Source organism: Agelaius tricolor, unplaced genomic scaffold (genome assembly GCF_023055355.1).
Source record: "Agelaius tricolor isolate 1412-34295 unplaced genomic scaffold, bAgeTri1.0.p SCAF_30, whole genome shotgun sequence".
NCBI classification, from domain to species: Eukaryota; Metazoa; Chordata; class Aves; order Passeriformes; family Icteridae; genus Agelaius; species Agelaius tricolor.
Window position 1 is genome coordinate 3433168 of NW_027269290.1, and position 21195 is coordinate 3454362.

The window sequence follows — 21195 nt, forward strand, 5'->3', positions numbered from 1 at the left end:
TGTTCCAGGGGCTGGGGATCCCTCTGGGGGTGCAGCCCTGAGCTGGGATCTGCCTTTGCCAGGGCTGAGAGGAATCAAGCCTTGCCCCAACCTCTGTGCTTGACCCCATTCCCTGGGGACCGTGGTCTGGTGCTGCCACCATGTCCCCAGCAGTGTGGGGTGTCCCTGGGGGCTCCCTGTGGCTCCTCTGTTGCCCCCATCATTCCCCTGCCCCACTGTGACTCCCCCCTGCCCCTCAGCCTGTGGCCATTAGCCATGGGCAAGCTGCTCCCCTCCCTGTGCCTTTAAAGGGTGCTGGGGGCCCACAAGGGTGACCCACGCTGTGGGATGGGGACACAAGAGCATGTGCTGGCACTGCTGCTGGAAATGTGCATTTTCTGGGTGGCACTGAGATCCCAGGGGCGTCAGGGATGTCTCAGTCCTTGGAGGACTGGGCAAGGCTTGGATGCAGACTCAGGTTCTGGTTAATGTGAGAAATGCCCAGATGAAAAGAAAGCTGATGGCAATGACAACCTCGTGTCATTGCTCAGCTGAGGGTCCCTAAAGCCTCTGCCTGTCCCTGGAGTGAGGGGTGACATCCTCGCAGACCCTTGACACGCACTCAGCCTTTGAGCTGCTGCTGAGTCAACCCCTACAGATTTAGCCCCTGTAATCTTTCCCCTTACGTCAGTCCTTCCAAACCCCCCTGGCTGCTGCCAGGAGCTCCCCTCTGCTGTCACCTCCTGCTTACCAGGAGCAGGAGCAATGAAGGAAATGAGAAATAAATCAGTGAACCCCCCTTGTCTGTGTTTGTGGCTTTGGGGACAGCCAGGTTGGACTCTGCAGGGTTGAGCTCTGAGTCCCCAGGACACCCCAGGACTGTGTCCCCCCAGCTTTGGGACACAAAGCAGTGATGGCAGCTGGGGAAAGGATGGAAACCTCCCACTTCCAGCCCAGGCTGTGTCTGCTGCTCCCAGCCCAGCCTTAGCACAGAGCAGGGATGCTGAGGGTCAAACCCTCACAGGGGGAGGTTCAGGTGCTTCCCTTCCCTTGTCCACATCAATCCCCTTTCATTGGGGGTCTCATTGGGGTTGGATTGTGCCCTCCCCCCTGGGCTGTGGTGACCATTGCTGATCCACTGGATGCACGATGCCAGAGCCTTGCTGGGCAGAGGGCACAAATCAAGCTATCCCAGGGATATTTAGGGTTTTCCCTTCAAAAAGGAAAATTTTCTCCTCAAATCCTTGGGGAAAGCCAAAACCCAGCCTTTCTGTGCAGCAGCAAACATTGCAGAGGGTTGGAGGGTGAGGGCACAGCCTGACCAAGGGGATGCTTCAGTTTGGGGTGAGCAGCAGCAGCAGCTTTGCCCAGAGTGTGGAGAAGAACCAGCTGAGCTTAATCTGGCCCTGATGGAGCAGATGGACCTGAGCTGGCTGCTGCTCCCTTAGGTTAGACAGCAAATGAGCAGGGTGTGGCTGGTTCCCAGAGGGATTTCACCTGTTTAGGTGGGCAGAGAGAGCTGGGGCATTGTTCCAGATTGCAAGGCAAGATGTTCTCTATTACCATCTGTATGGCAGATTATCTTTTGTCAAGAGGGCAGTTTGCCTTGTCTCTCTCTTTGAGTGACCACAATCACTCCTCCCTCCAGAGAGGGGACACTGCTGATAACAGCCATTGAATGTCACTGCATGGCTGATAAGAACTACAGCATCCCATTGGGAGATGTGAGCCCAGAGGGAGGAGCCAAGCATTCCTGCCTGGATATAATCTGGAGATTCTGGAACACCAGCCAAGCATTCATACCTGGATATAATCTGGAGATTCTGGAACACCAGCACGGCTTCTGCACTGGATTGCCCAGAGGAACAGCAGCTGCCTCTGCCACTGGATCTTCAGAGGCAGAGACTGCACCTTTCTCCAGGATCCCTGCTCCAGCAGAACCAGCCCTGGCACTGCAGGAGGGCTGAGCCACAATTCCAATGGTTCTGCTGCCAGCACCCTGACCCACAGGGTGTCAGGCTGGGCTCTGACTCTGGCAGTGTTGGTTTGGTTTACTGCATTGTTTATTTTATCCTTTTATTTTTTTCTTCCCTATTAAAGAACTGTTATTTCCTGCTCCCATATTTTTGCCTGAGAGCCCCTTAATTTAAAATTTACAGCAATTCACAGGGGTGGGGAGGGTTTACATTCTCCATTTCAGGGGAGGCTCCTGCCTTCCTCAGCAGACTCCTGGCTTTCCAAACCAAGACAGGCATCAGCTCCCAGCCCACAGCTCCTGCCCTGGGCTCTGCTGTGGGCCAGGGGATGTTTGTTTGAGTTATGCCCTAGAGATGACAGAGTTTCCTCCTGCCTGTGTTCTCTTCATGTTTTGCAGCTAAAGAGCAGGAAAAATGCCTCTGGTCCATCTGACTCCCCTGTCCCTCATGAGGAAGAGTGGCTGCAGCCCATGACCAGACAGTGGGTTTAAAGCCACGTTTATAATTCAGGCAGGAGCCTTAAAAAAACCATCAGAGAACAGCACAGGAGGGACATCTTCAAATTCTGGGGGCAAAGAGCCTCCACAGGAGGGATTTTCAGGTTGTTCTGTCTTTGGTAGGATGTTATAATCTGGAGGCTGTAGATAATCTTATATTTTGGGTTATTTGGAGTCTTAAAATAACATTTTTTCTTTGTCTGCTGTTCTTCCCCCCACTCCAAACCCCCTCCAGCCCCAGACATGGCAAACCAGGAAAGGATGGAGACTTTTCTGCCCTTCCTGATGGCACTGGCAGTGCCTTTGCAGAGCTGCCTTGGGACCTGGGCACTCTGGGGACACTGTGACCCTCTGGATGGCTCCTTCCCACACCCCCCTTGCAAGGCAGCAAACAGGAAATGTGTGAGCACCGGCAGTTGGTGTCACCCAGAACGGAAGGTGCCTTGAGAAAGAGAGATGAGAGCAGAGGCAGCTCCGTCCCTCTGAGCTGGGGAGCCCCTGTGCCCCACTCTGAGCGTCCTTCGTGGGCAGGGTAAGTCCTGCTGCTCGGGGGCTGGCTTGGACATCACCTTCAGGAAGAGAAAAGTGAGGGAAATAAGGGGTTTTTTCTTGCTGTTGTGATCCAAGGGGTTTTTTTCCTGCTGCCTGTGAGGGGCTGTGGCTGGGGCTCCTTTCTGAGGGCTGGGAGCACTGCAGGGTGCTGTGGAGGGAGGCAGAACACTGGGAGCTGGGGATGCCATGGGGGCCCTGCTTGGCTGGGTGGGGGCCACAATTCCCATCCCATCCCATCCCATCCCATCCCATCCCATCCCATCCCATCCCATCCCATCCCATCCCATCCCATCCCATCCCATCCCTTCCCCCTGCTCGTTCAGCACCTCCATCATGCTGTGGGCTTAGCTCACTTGCCCTGGAGCTGGAACAGGAACCAGGGGCTTCTCCATGCCTTGAACAACCCCCCTGCCCCCCAGAGCTCCTGCTTCTGCTGTCTTAGAGGCTGGGACCACCACAAGGCTGTTTCTGGTCCTGTGGGACTCCAGCAACTCCACAAGACCCTCTTCTTGTTTTAAGGGTTTGGGGCTGGTTTTGGGCTCTGTTCCCATTTCTGATGCACACTGGGATTCAGCAGGACCTGTTTCTCATGGCAAAGGGAGGGGGCAGAGGGCTGGAGGAGCTGCTGTCCCCCCAGGCTGGGAGGGGAGAGCTGGGCTCAGCCAGACCCAGCGTGGCCCCGGCTCTGCGTCACCGCTCCCCACGGTTTCCTTCCCTCACAGTTTCAGCTTTGCCACACAAAGAACAGCCCCCCTAGGGGATGGCATGGTGGCTCTTGGTGACAGGGCCACCCACCCAGGCTGGGGACAGGGCACTGGGGCCCCCAGCTCAGGCCCCAAGAGCCTGGGCGAGCAGCAGCGTGGTGGAAACCGGCCAAGGGCTCCTGCGCTCTGCCCGGAGGTGACTCACAGCTGTGAAAACTGGGGGAGGACTTTAAAAGGTGCTGCTGAGCTCTGAGAAGGCAGGTGGGACCAGCACGTGTTGCTCAGACCTCCAGCATCACCTTGGCTGGTCCTTTCCTGGTGTCACTTCCTTGCTGTGTCACCTCCTGGCTTACCCTTGTGCTCTGTGCATCCTCCACAGCCAGGGAAGAGATTTCCATGGGAAAGGTTTGGGGAGATTTGGGATGGGTGCTTGGCTGGTGGCAGGAGTGTTCAGCAGGCTGGGAGCCCCTGGGAGGGCTGGCAGGAGCAGCTGTTGCTGCTGCAGATCCAGGCTCCATCCGTGCCGTGCAATCAGAGATAAGGCCTTCCCTTCCCTTCCTGTTGCCAAACTCTCCTCAGCAATCGAGGTTTGGGCCCTTGACAGCAGCAAAATGAACTTCCAGCTTGGTGCCTCTCTGCTGTCTCCCACCAGGCTGGAGCAAAGGTGCCCAGTGAGGGCAGGGCTGCCCGAGTGTCCCCGCCAGGCCAGGCCAGGCCATGTCCGAGCGCCGGGCGGGCACCAAGGGCCGGCGCTTGGGCTCCAGCCGGCGCAAGCAGCTGCAGGAGGGCCCTGGGCAGGCACCAGCACCCAGCCCCAGTGAGGAGCCACCATGGGCATCTGAGATAGTGCAGAGGGCGCAGCAGCTGCTCAGCACCAGGCACACGGAGCAGGCAGGAGTCGTCACCCGCTCGGATGTGCAGGTGAGGATGGGGCTGTGCCCTGGGCTCCAGCACTGCCATGGTCACTGCAGATGCTGTGACAGGTGGGTTTTACCCTGGTTTGCTTTGGTTTTAGAAGCTGCAGGAGGAAGGTTTGCCGTGCAGCAGGGAGGAGCTGGAGCTGGTGTTTGATGGGCTGGATGCTGCTGGCACCGGGCGCTTGGGCACAGAGGAGTTCACGGCCGGGCTCCGTAAGTGCAGCCTGGGCTGGTCCTGGACACGGTCCCAGGGCTCTCCTGGGGGATGTGAGGTGCTGCCTTTGCTGTGTGGCACAGGATGAATCATCCCCATGACCAGCTCTCAGCCCTTGGCTCACCAGGAGCAGGGTCCTGCTGTGCTGAACCGCTTTGTTGAAGCCGTGGAGAGGGAAATGTTGGTGTTGGGCTTTGCTGTTGCCCTGCTGGGCACTGAGGATTTGGGATATCTGTCAGCAGGGCAGTTCCTGAGCTCCCAAAATGCTGCCAGGGAGCACCGGAGGAGGAAGACGGCGTCGCGGAGGGTGAGGCTGGTGCTGCCCAGCCCAGTGCTGGAACAGGGGGACAGCGAGGAGAGCAGGCACTTCAGAGCCTTCATAGAGCAGCTGGGCACAGACAACCCCTCTGAAGAGTGAGTGCCCTGCTTGGCACCCGTGGGTGTCCTGCAGGATGGATAGAGGGGGAAAGCTTGGGGCAGGGAGCTCAGAAATGGCACGGAGGTGCCTTGGGCCTGAGCACAGGAGCGGGGTCACAGCAACCCCAGAGCTCACACACTTCAAAAAGTGTGAGTTCAGTGACTCAGCTGGCCTGGCTTTGGGGGTTCTGGGGGGATGCTCACCCCACAACACCCCTGTCCCTGCAGACAGGAGATCTGGCAGCTCTGGGTGAAGCTCCGGCAGGACGAGCCCCAGCTGCTGGACAACCTGGAGGGATTCCTGGCCAAGATGAGGCAGCGCATCCAAGAAGCCAGGAGGGAGAAGGAGGCTCTGGAGCTGACTCTGAACAGGTGAGTGACCCCAGGATAGTGCACAGGGATGGGACAGGAGGGATGGGGCCCTGGAGGGCCACCCCAGCCGTGTGGAGAAACCTGGATGCCTTCAGCATCCCCACCAGCGGCCGGAGCAGAGGTTCTGCCAATGTTTGGGGTCGGGCTCCCTCTACAGTCACGGAAGCGATGGCGAAAGGGCCGGACGGACTGCCGGACACATCCGTGCTGGGGGACACCCTCGGGCAAACCCAGCCCGGCATCCCGAGGCTCCGAGGGCACTGTGGGGTCCTGGAGCGGCTCTCACCCCCCTGCCCGGCCCTGCTGTCACCACAGGCGTGTGGCCGAGCACGACAAGGACGTGCAGCAGCTCTGCGAGGCCCTGGAGCAGCAGATCCAGCAGGAGCAGCTGCGGCTGCAGCAGCAGGTGCGTGCCCAGCTCCTCCTGTCCCTGCCCTGGGGACCCAGCACCCCGGACCCGCTGGGCAGCTGCCGGTGGGTCCGAGGGTGCCAGCGTCCTTGTGCCACCCAGAGCACGGCCCGGAGCCGCCAGCAGGGCGAGGAGCTGCAGCGAGCGCTGGATGCCAGCGAGAGGGAGGTGCAGCGCTTGGTCACAGCGCAGATGGAGGTGGGCTGCCCCCAACCCCCCCTCTGTGAGCCAGGGGTCTCTGGGCTGTGCTGTAACAACCCCATGCTGCTGCACAGCCTGTTCTGGGGTGTCCCCACCACCCCTGGCTGCAGGCTGTCACACAGGACCCGCTACACCCCATCCCTGCCCTCCCCTCCATCCCCTGAGGACACAAGTTGAGTTTCCCATCCACCATCCTCGTGTTGTCATTATAGTGCAAGGGTTCTATTGTCATTACATTGCAAGGGTTCCATAGTGCTGGAGTTTTGTACTGCCTTGATGGTTCTCATAGGCAGCTCCTCTAGGCACTGCCTCTTCCTGGTCCTGACAGCAGCCAACTGACTCCAGATCCCACCAATCCACTCTTTAATAACACTCTTCTGATTGGCTACAGCTGTGGCCTGTTAACATCAGGCCTGCTCCTAATCTTTAGTAATTGGTTCAGCTGCAACTCTTTAGTGGATAAGATTGCATTCTATACCACCTTCATTTACCCATTCTGTATCTCCCCCTACATCCTTGGAGGGGTGGTGTGAAATTCAGCCCTGTTCTAGAGGAGGTGGTTGTGAATTATTTTGCGTGGGGATTTTTGGCTCTGAGTGTCCTGGTTGCCATCCCCCAGCTGGAGCGGCGCTGCCGCAGCCTCCAGAGCTCCCAGCAAGCGACCAGCACGGAGAACCAGCAGCTGCAGGAGAGCAACCAGGCCCTGCAGCAGCACCTGCAGCACCTGCACCAGCAGCTGCAGCACACCCAGGGCCACCTGAGGACCATGAGGGCCACAGTGGCTTGGGAGCACATGGGGGAGCCCAGGTGAGTGGCTGAGTGACCGTGTGTCACTCTGTGTTCCCCACAGACATCATTTCCTCCTGGATGGGGAATGAGTTGGATGGGCCTCAGGCATCACGGTGCTCCAGTGCTGCCCATGGTGCAGGTTAATTGTGGCTTGGTGTGCAAAGCATCAGAGGAGAAAGCAGGACTATCAGCACCATGAATGTGTGCCTGGAGGGCAGTGCCAGAGAGATGTGGGTGTCTGTGACCGTGTTCACAGTGGGTTTTGGATGAGGGAAGAGATGAGGATCTGACTCCATGTTTCAGAAGGCTTGATTTATTATTTTATGATATATATTATATTAAAACTATACTAAAAGAATAGAAGAAAAGATTTCTTTAGAAGGCTGGCTAAGAATAGAATAGGAAAGAATGATAACAAAGGTTTGTGGCTCAGCTCTCTGTCCGAGCCAGCTGGGCTGTGATTGGCCATTAATTAGAAACATCTAACATGGGCCAATCCCAGATGTACCTGTTGCATCCCACAGCAGCAGATAACCATTGGTTACATTTTGTTCCTGAGGCCTCTCAGCTTCTCAGGAGGAAAAATCCTAAGGAAAGGATTTTTCATAAAAGATGTCTGTGACAGGTGTCCTTCACCCAGGAGGGCTCAACAGGACTGATCCAAGGACTGTGGGTTTTGTTGACCTGCCCTATCACTGCCCTGACAGCCCTGGTGCTGGGGTGGATGTGGTGAAGGGGCTGGAGTTCCTGTTTTGACCCTTGTGCTCTGTGTTTGCAGGGACAGAGTGGTGGCAGAGTTACCCATCGTGGTGCCAATGTCCCCCCAGGTACTTCAGCTGGGTGTGTGGGGACAGGTCCAGGGCCTTGTGCTGTTCTGTTTGGGACTGCTGAGGAGCTCAAAAGCACAGGGAGCACCTGCAGCACTGCCTCCCCTAAAATCTCTCTCAAACGGGGCTGGTGCAGATGTTTGGGAAGGGAGGGGGTTGCAGCACCTTACTTCTTGTACCTCCAAGATTTTGGGGGGTACAGGTGGATACTTGCACATCGTTTCAGGTGGATATTCTCCCTCACCAAGTGTATTTTTCTCTCCTCCTCCCACCCTGTTTCCTGCAGCTGAGTCCTGGGAAGAGCGAGAAGTTCCGCTCCGAGATGCGGATCAGGCTGGGATCCCAGAGCAGCGAGGGCAAAGCCAAGAGCCCCCACCAAGTGTAAGGGGTCCCCTGTGTGCCCCTGGGGTCTGAGAGCTGGGGCTGAGCCCCAGGCCCTCCCTCCACCCTCCCCAGGCAAACAATGAGATTTTGTCCTTGTAGCGCTCCTCTCCCACCCACTCATCTCTCACCACAGAGCTCACACCTCTTATCCCAGCTCATCACTCCCTTGGCTCAGGAACTGGCTGTACCTGGCTGAGAATTGTCTTTTCCTGTCTGATAATGTCAATATGGGTACTGGGAAGAGGCCAGGATGCAGCCCTGGGTCTGGCTGCCTGTGTGTGCATCCCCTTTCCCCTGCCCCCATTGCTGCCTGTGTGAACTCCAAGTGCAATGGGGGGAAATAAAATCAGGTTTGGAGAGGAATGGGGTGAGGCTGTAGATCAGAAACCCTCTGGGACTGACTGGGGATGGGAGGGAGCTGGAGCCTGACCTGGGAGCTGGTTCATTGCCCCCCTTTTCTGCCCTTTCCAGGGTTTGGGAAATGCTGCCAGCAGAAACAAACCTTTCAGGAGCCCCACAGAAAGCAAGCTCTGCAGAAGAGGACCCCTTCCCAGAACCTTTGAAAGAGGAAGGTGTCTCTGACCAAAGCTCTTTGCTAAGAGAGATGAATGATGCAATAGCAGCTCTGAGCAAACATCTGAAGGCACAGGCACTGGGTGCACCCCCTGCCCTGGCAGACACTGCCTGTCACCCCTGGGACAATGCTGAGCCCCACACGGGGACAGAGGCAGCCACAGCCCATGAAACAACCCCTGGGGTTCTGCAGGAGACCCTCCCTGGCCACATCCATCGTGAGCTGCTGGAAGGAGACCTGCAGGAGGGAGCAGGCACAGCTGAGCTTCGTGCTCTGGATGTGACACAGGCTGGTGCGTCCGCAGGAGCCGGGCACTGCACGGCTCAGGAGCCAGGGGCAGAGCAGGGAGAGAGCCCAGAGGAGGCACAGAGGATGTTATTCCTGCAAGGAAAGGGTGCTGGTGTGGAGGAGATGGTGCTGAACGTGGCTGAGCATCTGGGAGAGAGCATGGAGGCAGCAGAGCAGGTCCTGACGGAGGTGGAAGGAGCAGGGTGGCTGCAGGAAACAACGGCTTGGGCAGAACCACAGCTCCTGGGAGAAGTTGAGGAAGTGGAGATAAGCCAGAGAGAAGATTTGGAGGCAGGTCTGGGGCCACCTGAGGCTGGGCAGGAAGGTGTAGCAGTGGGACAGTGCCTTGCCATGGATGAGCAGCAGCCAGGGAGGACACTGGAGGTGCAGGCCCTGGGCACAGAGCTGCAGGAACGGGCTGACCCCACCCTGGGGCTCCCAGGGAAACTGGAAACTGAGCTGGGAGAGCACCTGGAGCCACAGCCCCCATCCTGGGGTGAGGCACAAGTGGGAGCAGCCCGTGGGGGTGGTGTCCCTGAGGTGCCAGTGGCTCCAGGCCCAGGAGTGCTGGATGAGGAGCGTGCCAGGATGGAGGTGCAGCCCCAGGGAGAGACCACGGACTCCAAAGTGCTGGAGGCACTGCCAGCCCCAGCTGAGCGTGCAGGGAGCAGCAGAGCCAGGGACGAGGAAGAGGAGGTGGAGGAAGCAGAGCCCAGGGAGGCAGAGCAGCAGCTGCAGGGTGAGTGTGCCAGGGGAGGTGCAGGGTGGAGAGGGAGTGTGGGTGCTCTGGAGCCACTGGCAGTGGCTCTGCCACCCACCCACGGGCAGGGAGGAGGGGGAACAGATGTGGAACTGATGGAGGCCCCCAGCAGCACCAACATGGAGCTGCTGGCAGAGGTGGAGGCAGATCTGCAGGGCTGGAGTGAGGCTGGATCCCCAGGGACACAGCAGGGAGGGGGTGTGGATCCAGGTGTGCAGCTGGAGAAGGAAAAACCAGAGGTAGGGCTGGGAGAAGAAACAGGGGCTGCTGCAGTGCACAGGGAGGGTCCTTCCCCTGCAGAAACACCTGTGGGCAGCCCAGACTGGTGTGGGCTGTTCCCAGGTACGTCTCAGGCACTGGTGGAGGCAGATCTGCAGCTCTCTGGGGGTCCCAGCCCAGAAAACCCCCAGGAAGGGAAGGGGGAAAGAGCTGTTCAGCTCCCAGAGAATGAGGAAGAGGATGGGGCACAAGGACAGGGTGAGCAGGGGCTGCCACATGGGCCAGTGCCTCATCCCACTGGGGTGAGTTTGGGTCAGGGGGACGGGGCTGGTGCAGGGCCAGAGCTAAAGGAGAATGCTGAAAGCCTGGGCACTGCTGAGGAGCAGGGCAGTGGTGCCAATGTGCAGCTGATGGCAGAGGGGGATGAGCTCAGACTGACCCAAGGAGGGAGCACAGAGACAAATCTGCAGCCCTTGGGTGAGGCTGGATCCTCAGGGACAGAGCAGGGAGGGAATGTGGATCCAGAGGTGCAGCCTCTGCATCAGGGGGATAAAGCAGAGGTTTTGGAAAGGAAGGCAGAGGATGCCCAGGCAGATATGGTGTTCCATGAGGGTCCCAGCCCAGGGGCTCCATGGGGAGGGGAAGGTGAAAGAGCTGCTCAGCTGGAGGAGGAGGAGGATGGGGCACAAGGACGGGGTGAGGATGAGCTGCCACAGGAGCCTGAGCTTGATCTGCAGGGATCAGTAGCTGAGCATGGTGAAGGGGCTGGTGAAGACATGCAAGCAGAGGAAGAGGCTGAAAGCCTGGACACTACTGAGGAGCAGAGCAGTGGTGCCAATGTGCAGCTGATGGCAGAGGGGGATGAGCTCAGGGTGACACCAGGAGGGAGCACAGAGGCAAATCTGCAGCTCATGTCTGGATCCTCAGGGACAGAGCAGGGAGGGAGTGTGGATCCAGATGTGCAGCCTCTGCATCAGGAGGGTAAAGAAGAGTTGGTGGAAGGGGAGGCAGAGGATGCCCAGACAGATATGGTGTTCCATGAGGATCCCAGCCCAGAAGGCCCACAGGGAGGAGAGGCTGAAAAAGCTGCTCAGCTGGAGGAGGAGGAGGATGGGGCACAAGGACAGGGTGAGGATGAGCTGCCACACGAGCCTGAGCTTGATATGGACAGATCAGGGGTCAGGCAGGGAGGGGAGGCTGATGAAGACATGCAAGCTCAGGAAGAGGCTGAAAGCCTGGACACTACTGAGGAGCAGGGCAGTGGTGCCAATGTGCAGCTGATGGCAGAGGGGGATGAGCTCAGAGTGACCCGAGAAGGGAGCACAGAGACAAATCTGCAGCCCTTGGGTGAGGCTGGATCCTCAGGGACAGAGCAGGGAGGGAAATTGGATCCAGAGGTGCAGCCTCTGCATCAGGAGGGTAAAGAAGAGTTGGTGGAAGGGGAGGCAGAGGATGTCCAGGCAGATATGGTGTTCCATGAGGGTCCCAGCCCAGGAAGCCCATGGAGAGGTCAGGGTGAAAGAGCTGCTCAGCTGGAGGAGGAGGAGGATGGGGCACAAGGACAGGGTGAGCATGGGCTGTCACACGAGCCTGAGCTTGATCTGCAGGGATCAGGAGCTGAGCATGGTGAAGGGGCTGGTGAAGACATGCAAGCACAGCAAGAGGCTGAAAGCCTGGACACTACTGAGGAGCAGGGCAGTGGTGCCAATGTGCTGCTGATGGCAGAGGGAGATGAGCTCAAATCAGCCTCAGGAAAAAGCACAGGGGCAGATCTGCAGCCCTTAATCCAGACTGACTCCATGGGGGCAGAGCAGGGAGGGAATGTGGCTCCAGATGTGCAGTCCCTGGATCAGGGGGATAAAGCAGAGGTAGTGGAAAGGGAGGCAGAGGAGTCCGGGACAGACACTCAGCTGTGTGTGACTGCCAGCCCTGAAACTCCCCGTGGAGGGGAGTTCTGTGCAGCTGTGCAGCCCAGGGATGGGGCTGGGGATGGGGCACAGGGACAGGGTGTCCGTGGGCAGATGCAGGAGCTGGTGCCTGACCCATCTGCAGTGACCATCAGCCAGAGAAGGGGGACAGATGGAGGTGTGCAGCCAGTGGAGGAGGCTGAAAGCTTGGACACAGTGGAAGAGCAGAGCAGTGGTGCCATTGTGCAGCTGATGGCAGAGGGAGATGGGCTCAGACTGACCCAAGGAGGGAGCACAGAGACAGATCTGCAGCCCTTGGGTGAGGCTGGATGCTCAGGGACAGAACAGGGAGGGAATGTGGCTCCAGATGTGCAGTCCCTGCATCAGGAGGGTAAAGAAGAGTTGGTGGAAGGGGAGGCAGAGGATGCCCAGACAGATATGGTGTTCCATGAGGGTCCCAGCCCAGAAGGCCCACAGGGAGGAGAGGGTGAAAAAGCTGCTCAGCTGGAGGAGGAGGATGGGGCACAAGGACAGGGTGAGGATGAGCTGCCACACGAGCCTGAGCTTGATATGGACAGATCAGGGGTCAGGCAAAGAGAGGGGGCTGGTGAAGACATGCAAGCAGAGGAAGAGGCTGAAAGCCTGGGCACTACTGAGGACAAGAGCAGTGGTGCCATTGTGCAGCTGATGGCAGAGGGGGATGAGCTCAGAGTGAGCCCAGGAGGGAGCACAGAGACAGATCTGCAGGTCTGGAATGAGGCTGGATCCTCAGGGACAGAGCAGGGAGGGAGCGTGGATCCAGAGGTGCATCCCCTGGATCAGGGGGATAAAGAAGAGGTTTTGGAAAGGAAGGCAGAGGATGCCCAGGCAGATATGGTGTTCCATGAGGGTCCCAGCCCAGGGGCTCCATGGGGAGGGGAGGCTGAAAGAGCTGCTCAGCTGGAGGAGGAGGAGGATGGGGCACAAGGACGGGGTGAGGATGAGCTGCCACACGAGCCTGAGCTTGATATGGACAGATCAGGAGCTGAACATGGTGAAGGGGCTGGTGAAGACATGCAAGCAGAGGAAGAGGCTGAAAGCCTGGGCACTACTGAGGAGCAGAGCAGTGGTGCCAATGTGCTGCTGATGGCAGAGGGGGATGAGCTCAGAGTGACCCAAGGAGGAAGCACAGAGGCAAATCTGCAGCTCATGTCTGGATCCTCAGGGACAGAGCAGGGAAGGAATGTGGATCCAGAGGTGCAGCACCTGGATCAGGAGGATAAAGCAGAGTTTTTGGAAAGGAAGGCAGAGGATGCCCAGGCAGATATGGTGTTCCATGAGGGTCCCAGCCCAGGGGCTCCATGGGGAGGGGAGGGTGAAAGAGCTGCTCAGCTGGAGGAGGAGGATGGGGCACAAGGACAGGGTGAGCATGGGCTGTCACACGAGCCTGAGCTTGATCTGCAGGGATCAGGGGTCAGGCAGGGAGGGGAGGCTGATGAAGACATGCAAGCAGAGGAAGAGGCTGAAAGCCTGGACACTACTGAGGAGCAGAGCAGTGGTGCCAATGTGCAGCTGATGGCAGAGGGGGATGAGCTCAGAGTGACACCAGGAGGGAGCACAGAGGCAAATCTGCAGGTCTGGAATGAGGCTGGATCCTCAGGGACAGAGCAGGGAGGGAGTGTGGATCCAGAGGTGCATCCCCTGGATCAGCGGGATAAAGCAGAGTTTTTGGAAAGGAAGGCAGAGGATGCCCAGGCAGATATGGTGTTCCATGAGGGTCCCAGCCCAGGGGCTCCATGGGGAGGGGAGGGTGAAAGAGCTGCTCAGCTGGAGGAGGAGGAGGATGGGGCACAAGGACAGGGTGAGCATGGGCTGTCACACGAGCCTGAGCTTGATCTGCAGGGATCAGGGGTCAGGCAGGGAGGGGAGGCTGATGAAGACATGCAAGCAGAGGAAGAGGCTGAAAGCCTGGACACTACTGAGGAGCAGAGCAGTGGTGCCAATGTGCAGCTGATGGCAGAGGGGGATGAGCTCAGAGTGACACCAGGAGGGAGCACAGAGGCAAATCTGCAGGTCTGGAATGAGGCTGGATCCTCAGGGACAGAGCAGGGAGGGAGTGTGGATCCAGATGTGCATCCCCTGGATCAGGAGGATAAAGCAGAGTTAGTGGAAGGGGTGGAAGGGGAGGCAGAGGATGCTCAGGCAATTCTGCAGCTCTCAGAGGGTCTCAGCTCAGGGGCTCCATGGGTGGAGGGGAGAGGAGCCCTTCAAAATGAGGAGGAAGAGGAGGGTGGGGCAGAAGTACCAGGTGAGAATGGGCTGCCACAGGAGTCTGTGCTTGCTCCAGAAGAAGCAGGAGACCAGCAGGGAGAGGGGCCTGGTGCACAGCCACAGGAGGAGGCTGGAAGGCTGCACACACTGGAGGCCCAGAGCACTGATTCTGGTGTGCAGCTGTTCTCAGACCAGCAGATGCCCAAACCAGGCTCAGGAGGGAGCACAGAGGCAGATCTGACACCTCTGGGTGTAGCTGGGTTGTGGGAAGGGGAGCAGAGCCTGACTCTAGGCTTGGAGGCAGTTCTGGGGACATCTCCCACTGCAAAGCCATGGGAAGGAGCTGCTGCTGCAGATGTGCCCCCTCCAGCTGAGGCTGCCACTGCTGCAGAGGGCCCTGGTCTGGAGGCAAAACTGGGAGCATGCATTGCTCCTGAGGGGCAGATTCTGGAGGCACAGGAATTACTGCAGGGAGAGAGGGCTCCTGCAGAGGGGAAGCCTCTGGATGGAGCTCATGGTCTGGAAGTGGCACAGGGAGAGAGGCTGGAGGCAGGGGTGAGGAATGGAGTGAAAACTCAGGGTCTAGGACTAAACCAGGGCCATGATGATGCTGAGTTGGCCTCCCTGGTCTCCGAGGCGCTGTCACAACTCAGCCCCCTAAAGCTGGAAACGATGATGCAGGAGGATGTTCTCATTCCAGATGTGTGGCGGCTTTGTGCTCCGGGACAGGCAGCCCAAAGGGAGCCTCAGGAGCAGGTTTCAGCACAGGGGCATGAGGGGAGGCTTCACAAGGTGACCCAACAGCCAGAGGGGGAGACACCACCCACGAGGGAACCGGAGCACACGGCTGCTGGACCTGCTGAGCATCCCAAGCAAGAGGTGCCACCAGCATCACCACTGCACAAGGCAGTGCAACCAGGAGATGCTGGGAATGATCAGCTGGGGGTGGTCCTCAGAGAAAACTCACTGGGGCAAAGGCAGCTCTTGGGAGAACAGAGCAAAGACATCAGTGTTGGTCAAAGAGAGAAGATGCAAGAGTTTGGTGAGAAAATGAGCCAGGAAGGTGAGCCCAGCTCAGGAGAGCCAGGGGCTGTGACTGCAGCTGGGGCAGGAGCTGCCCCACAGGGTTGTCCTAAAGCTGCCCTGGACCCAGACCACCTGTACAACGTGCTGTTTGTGGGGGACTCCCACGTGGGCAAAACGTCGTTCCTGTACCGTTTGCACGCCGACACCTTCAACCCTCACCTCACGGCCACTGTGGGTAGGTCTCCTCCAGCCCCCTCCAAGAACTCCCTTAGATCACAGCTGCAGTTCCCTTTCCTCCACCCCACAGGCTGCTGGTGGTCCCCACACGCCTGTTACAGCTCACACCAAGCGTGGTGTACGAGCAGTCCCCAGGGGCCAAGCAGAACCACCAAGTCCCCACGCCTGGGTGCTCATGGGCAGGAAATGCTGCTTCTCCTTGTCCTTCCTAGCAGCAGTGGCCCAGTGCCCTCCTCTCTGCTTTGCCTTTCAGCTCCATTCTCCTTTCCTCACCATCCTGGTTTTATTCATCATGAGATGATGAATAAATGAGATGATGAGATGACAGACCTTCCCAAAATCCAGTGATTAAACATCTCAAAGCCAGAGGCTCACCTGGGACCAACCCCTGGAGCTGCAGCCTCAGACCACCCTGCACCATGTTTCTTCTCCATCCATCTTCTGTCACAGGGCAGAACTCAAAATACAGTATCAAAATATTTTCTTTTGTGTTTTCCAGGACTGGATTACCAGATCAAAAACCTCGTTGTGGATAACAAGCGCTTTGCTCTGCGCCTGTGGGACTCAGCTGGTCAGGAAAGGTGAGGTGCTGGTGCTGCTTAAGGACACAAACTGGGATTTTTTTTCCCCTGTAGTTTAGGGGCAATTGCTATCCTTTGCTTTGCTAAGGTGCTGCTGCTGCTTAAGGACACAAACTGGGATTTTTTTCCCCTGTAGTTTAGGGGCAATTGATATCCTTTGCTTTGCTAAGGTGCTGGTGCTGCTTAAGGACACAAACTGGGATTTTTTCCCCTGTAGTTTAGGGGCAATTGATATCCTTTGCTTTGCTAAGCAAAGGTGAGATTGCTCAAGGAGGGACTCTGTACAGTATGTGATCTGATAAAGCATAATAAAGGAAGTAATTAAGATAAAACTGGCGCTCAGGCTGTTCCTATGGCCCCTGCCATCAGGACAAGAGCCAAATGTGGGGGCTGCCTGTTTTGTAGACGTGCGTTCCCACCTTTCCCGCTAGGATTTCACATCACACGTAGGCAGAACCTCCTCAGACCGTGCTGGTGATCATCCCAAATGCCCGCAGGTACCGCAGCATGACCAAGCAGTTTTTCCGGAAGGCGGACGGGGTGGTGCTGATGTACGACATCACCTCCGAGTACTCCTTCTCCGACGTGCGCTACTGGCTCAGCTGCATCCAGGTGGGGGCGGTGAAAAGCTCTTGGGACTGACAGGAGTGGCCAAGCCCTTTGGAAAGGGTATTCTGCATTGCTTTCATTATAAAATAATTTTTTTTTTGTGGAGGATTTAACGCAGATACAAACGATTTTCACACGCTGGCAGTGTTTCCCGGGGTGATTTGTTGATAGTGTGGAAAAAATGTCAATCACTTGGTTTTAAAATTTTAAAAGTTTAATGGTAATAAAATGATTATAAAAATAGCAATACAATTAGAGTAATAATAATTTGGACGATTTGAATTAGGACAATATGAGACAATAGAAACAAAGAGTTATGGACCTCTAGGTACCTCTTTCTGGGCAGCATAAGCCCAAAAAAGGACCCACGATTAACCCTTAAAAGCAATGGCCTGTTGCATATTCATACACCTCATCCATGATGCATAAATTCCATTCAAACACAGGATTCTGTCTGGTCATCGTCAGCTTCCTCCTCTTAATCCTGATGGTGTCGTCCTGTCCTAGCAAGGCAGGAAGAATTTAGTTTCTCCTGATAATGGAGCAATAAATTCTCTTTCTCTGAAAGATTCAGGTGTCCTGTGGCTGCTATCTCACTGTGAGTCCTTTCTTTAGGAAAAAAACGTATCCTACATAGCACAGTTTCTATTTTAACATGATGTTGTAACCTAAAACGATATTTAACACACTACTTAAGAGAATTAACACAGCATAACTTTCTAACACAACACATATAATATTTATTTTAATATTTGCGAAAAGCCAATCATGAAATACGCATTTTTCACACTTTCATTATAAAATAATTTTTTTCCTGGAGGATTTAAGGCAGATACAAGTGATTCTCACATGCTGGCAGTGTTTCCCAGGGTAATTTGTTGATAGAACCAGTAGGGTAATGATAAACTCTTAAACAATTAAAAACTAGTGCAAAGGAATGGAAAATGTTGCTTTTACATCAAGAACAGTCCACTTTGAGTCCTAGGGAATGAGAGGTTATTCAAGGCCTATTAAAAACTTCTTTTCAGAGATTTACAGTTGACATAAAACCAGTGTTTAAAAATGCTGAAACAAAATAGGATATTGCCTCACTTGGTGCCTGTAAATCCCACCTAGAGCACCTTCAAAGACTGCTGCCGTTGAGAACAAAGTGAATTCATTACAAGTGTAACTCATCCAGTGCTCTGTCATGTTAATTGACATAGGCAGATGATTTAAGGAGAAAAAAAAATAAATCTTAAATGCTGTTGAAATTATTCAATTATTTAAAGTTTTGTTATTAGCCCAAATCCGTGGGTGTCAGTCATGGTGTTCCAGGATTTGTGTAGAAAGTGTGGCCAGCCGGGATTCAAGGACGATTTTGAAGCTGTTCTGATCTTCCCTACTTTCTCACTCAGGAAGGAGCAGAGGATGGAGTTGCTGTTCTGCTTCTTGGGAACAAAACCGACTGTGCTGCCCAGAGACAGGTCCCTACAAAGGAGGGAGAATGCCTGGCCAAGGTGGGTGGTGAAGCACAGCCAGCCAAGCGAGGCAGGGACACCTAAGGATCAACACCATCAACCCCAAGAGCTGGAGAAAGGGGAAAGCCCTTAATTTACCCCTCATGCATCAGTGGTTGACAAAATGTTCTCTGAATCCATCTCTCACCCTTCCCTGCCTTGCTTTCCCTTTGTCACTTCAATTTTGCCTCAGCACCATCCCAGTAAATTGGTTTATGGAACTGGATTTGTGAATTAAAAGATTTTCAGCTCTGCTTATCTTTGCTGTGAAGTGTTGAGTGTCTTCCCAGCATCATAAAAATAGTAAACCCACTGAGCACTATCCTGGTTTAAAGACACTGAAATGATCAAATTTGATTAATCTCTTCACATATAGATGGCTAATAAAAATTAGATTAGGAGAATGAGAAGAATCTCACCTTTACTGCCTTGTGGGATTTGGGCCAGAATCCATGGAGCAGTTTTGCTAATGGAGATCAGGGATAGATGCTTATTCTACCAAACTGAGAGGGAGCAAAAAAAGAGTTGGGAACATCTAGTTATGCCTCTCTCTGTGTTTGCTCCCATGACCAAATTCTTCTGTCTGCACAGTCATCCTTTTCCTTGGTGTTCAAAGCTGGTGTTGTAGCAACCAGAAAATCTGGATTTCACCCTCGTGTTCCAGTAAATAAGTTACTGAGTTATTTGTTTCCTTGATTCCCTCCTGTTTCCCCTTGGCTGGGACTGTCCCATGGCTATTTATTCCCACATTAAACTATTCCAGTGCAAGAACATTACATTTCTACTGGGGGTTTGTGTCTTCCAGGAGCACCAGCTCATGTTTTATGAGTGCAGCGCTGCCTCAGGCCACAACGTCTTCGAGTCCATGGTCAGCTTCACCAGGTGAGCCAAGTGCTTGGATTTTTTCCACCTGTCCTCGATTTAATGGGCTTCCCCTCTGCTTTTTTAACTCCAAATACTGGATGTCACCATCACCAGAGACTCCATGCCCAAATGTCAGGGAAAAATCAGGGTAGTTCATGTTGGGATGAGAATTTAGCACTAACTTGTCTCCTGAACACCCAGCATTGCAAGGAGGTGAATTAAACCCTCTTGGGGATGCTGCTGATTTCTCCCTGGCTTGACTGAAACATGTTCTGTCTGTGATTTGATTTAGGTTGGAATTTTTAGCAGCATCCACAGCTCTAGGATCACATGGAACTGGAAGGATCCTGACTCCTTTCAGCTGTGCTGAGCCTCTTGTACCAAGGTTCATCAAAACAAACAGCACAGAAATACAAAATATGTGGGAAATACACAGCTAATTTGCTTGCTTTTCTCTCAGGTTGCTCAAAGTTCGTGAGGATGAATTGAAAAACAAGGCAGAAGAGGTACCAAAGGCACCCCAGAAGAAAAAGGGCTGCTGCTGGTGATGGAGAGACACCCCACACACTGATCTGAAACTGCACCAACAGCCAGAAAAGCATAAAAATAATCCTTGGACACCTTCTCTTTTCCTGTGTGTCTTCCTTGGATGCTGAGAGCAAAAACTGCTGTGGGGGACCCCCTGCCATTCCCCCAGCCCTCCAAAATACTTCTCAGGGAACTTTACCACTTCCTCTGGGAGACCAAAAACAGGCTAGGAAAAGAGGCAGAAAAGGAGCCCAGCTGGGTCTGAGATGCTGCAATGATACTGGAAGCAGCAGGGAGAAAACCCAAGCCTTGGGAGAGAAGAAAAGAAAACCTGAAGCCATCCAAATGTATAAACCAAGGAGGTTTAGTGCTGTTGGTGCTCTGGGCTGTGGGGACTTCTCCTCAGGCTTTGCAATCTGATTGGATTTGATCAGGAACAATGAGATATTCAATATATTCTAAATGCACTTAAAACTCTCCAATGACACAAGGTAAAGCTGATTTTTCCCTTCTGTGGTTTATCCTGCCAGTGAGCAGTGATGGGGCTTGACAGAAACTACTGAATATTTTGCTCAAAATAAATTCAAAACCCCCAAGAGCACGTCCAGGATAAGAAGAAGATAAATGCTTGCAGGAGGTTTCTTTCATTGTGTTGTCCCCAGAGCAGAATTCTGGATTATTGCAACAAATTTCAGGCTGGGCAGAGAAGAATGAGCTGCTGCATCCTGCCCTTCTGCTCTTTGTGAAGTGCTGAATTGGTTTTAAATCCAGAAAAATCTAAATAAGCACATGTCACAATTTCAAGGGTTTTTTTTCTCTTTTTACAGCTTAATTGAACGATGTTTTTGCAGAAAAAAAAGACTTACAGTCTAAATAAATAAGAATACAAGTGCTATATTTTATTATTTTATATGCTCCATGTAAATTCCCAGCAGTTCAACAGGTGTGTTTAAAGACTGTGCTTATGTGCAGAGTTTTCAGAAATAATTCTGCCTAGTTGGGTTTGCTTTTTTTGCCATTATTATTTATATGTGCATAATAGCAAAGCATAATAGGAGCCAGTTTGTGCCTTTGAAAAATAAAGTGAAAGCAGGAGTTGGGCTTCTAGCAACACTATATATTTTCATATATAATTATATATATTTTATATATATCAGCTTCACCTGACAGAGTCCAACTTTGTAGCGACTCTGGAATTTTGGGGTCTTTTAGGGATGATTTATTTCTCCTGCACACCACAATTTATCACTTCAGTACCTCTGTACCCTAAGTCTCCATCCTCTGTGTCTCCCCCCAGCCTACCTCAAGTAATTTTCCTTTGGCCCCATCATTAAAAGACTTTATTTTCTTAATGCAATATATTTAATGCTCCCATTCCCTGTCCATCCCTCTTTAGTGTATTTCTTTATACAATATTTTTAGTGATGGAGCAGCTCCTCAGGAAGGATTTATGTGGCTCAGCTCAGAGCTGTGCCTGTGGGGTTTGGTATTTGGGATATCTGGAATTGCTTTTTCTTATTGTTTGGGACCTTCTTCACTATTTCTTCTTTTACTTAAAAATAATATAAATCCAAATGTACTTTGCAAATTTGATCCATAATAAGAGAAGCATCAT

At 54.2% G+C, this 21195-nt stretch overlaps 1 protein-coding gene across 4 annotated transcripts; it reads left to right on the plus strand.

The window, feature by feature from the left end:
* The first annotated feature begins 28 nt into the window (after window positions 1-28).
* On the plus strand, window positions 29-20941 carry RAB44 (RAB44, member RAS oncogene family). Of its 4 annotated transcripts, none has more exons than XM_071449937.1 (17): window positions 31-2984; window positions 4361-4629; window positions 4724-4838; window positions 5082-5253; window positions 5485-5628; window positions 5944-6034; window positions 6140-6235; window positions 6858-7045; window positions 7806-7854; window positions 8141-8235; window positions 8710-9839; window positions 14937-15497; window positions 15999-16080; window positions 16578-16692; window positions 18087-18188; window positions 18994-19070; window positions 19513-20941. In XM_071449937.1, exons 2-17 carry the CDS (start codon window positions 4426-4428, stop codon window positions 19598-19600), a joined length of 3309 nt encoding a protein of 1102 aa, XP_071306038.1. In that variant the 5' UTR covers window positions 31-2984; window positions 4361-4425; the 3' UTR covers window positions 19601-20941. The 4 variants fall into 4 exon arrangements, with proteins under 4 accessions (XP_071306037.1, XP_071306038.1, XP_071306036.1 ...); XM_071449938.1 differs by having other exon boundaries at window positions 32-2984; window positions 8710-9104; XM_071449935.1 differs by having other exon boundaries at window positions 8710-15497.
* Window positions 20942-21195: the final 254 nt, after the last annotated feature.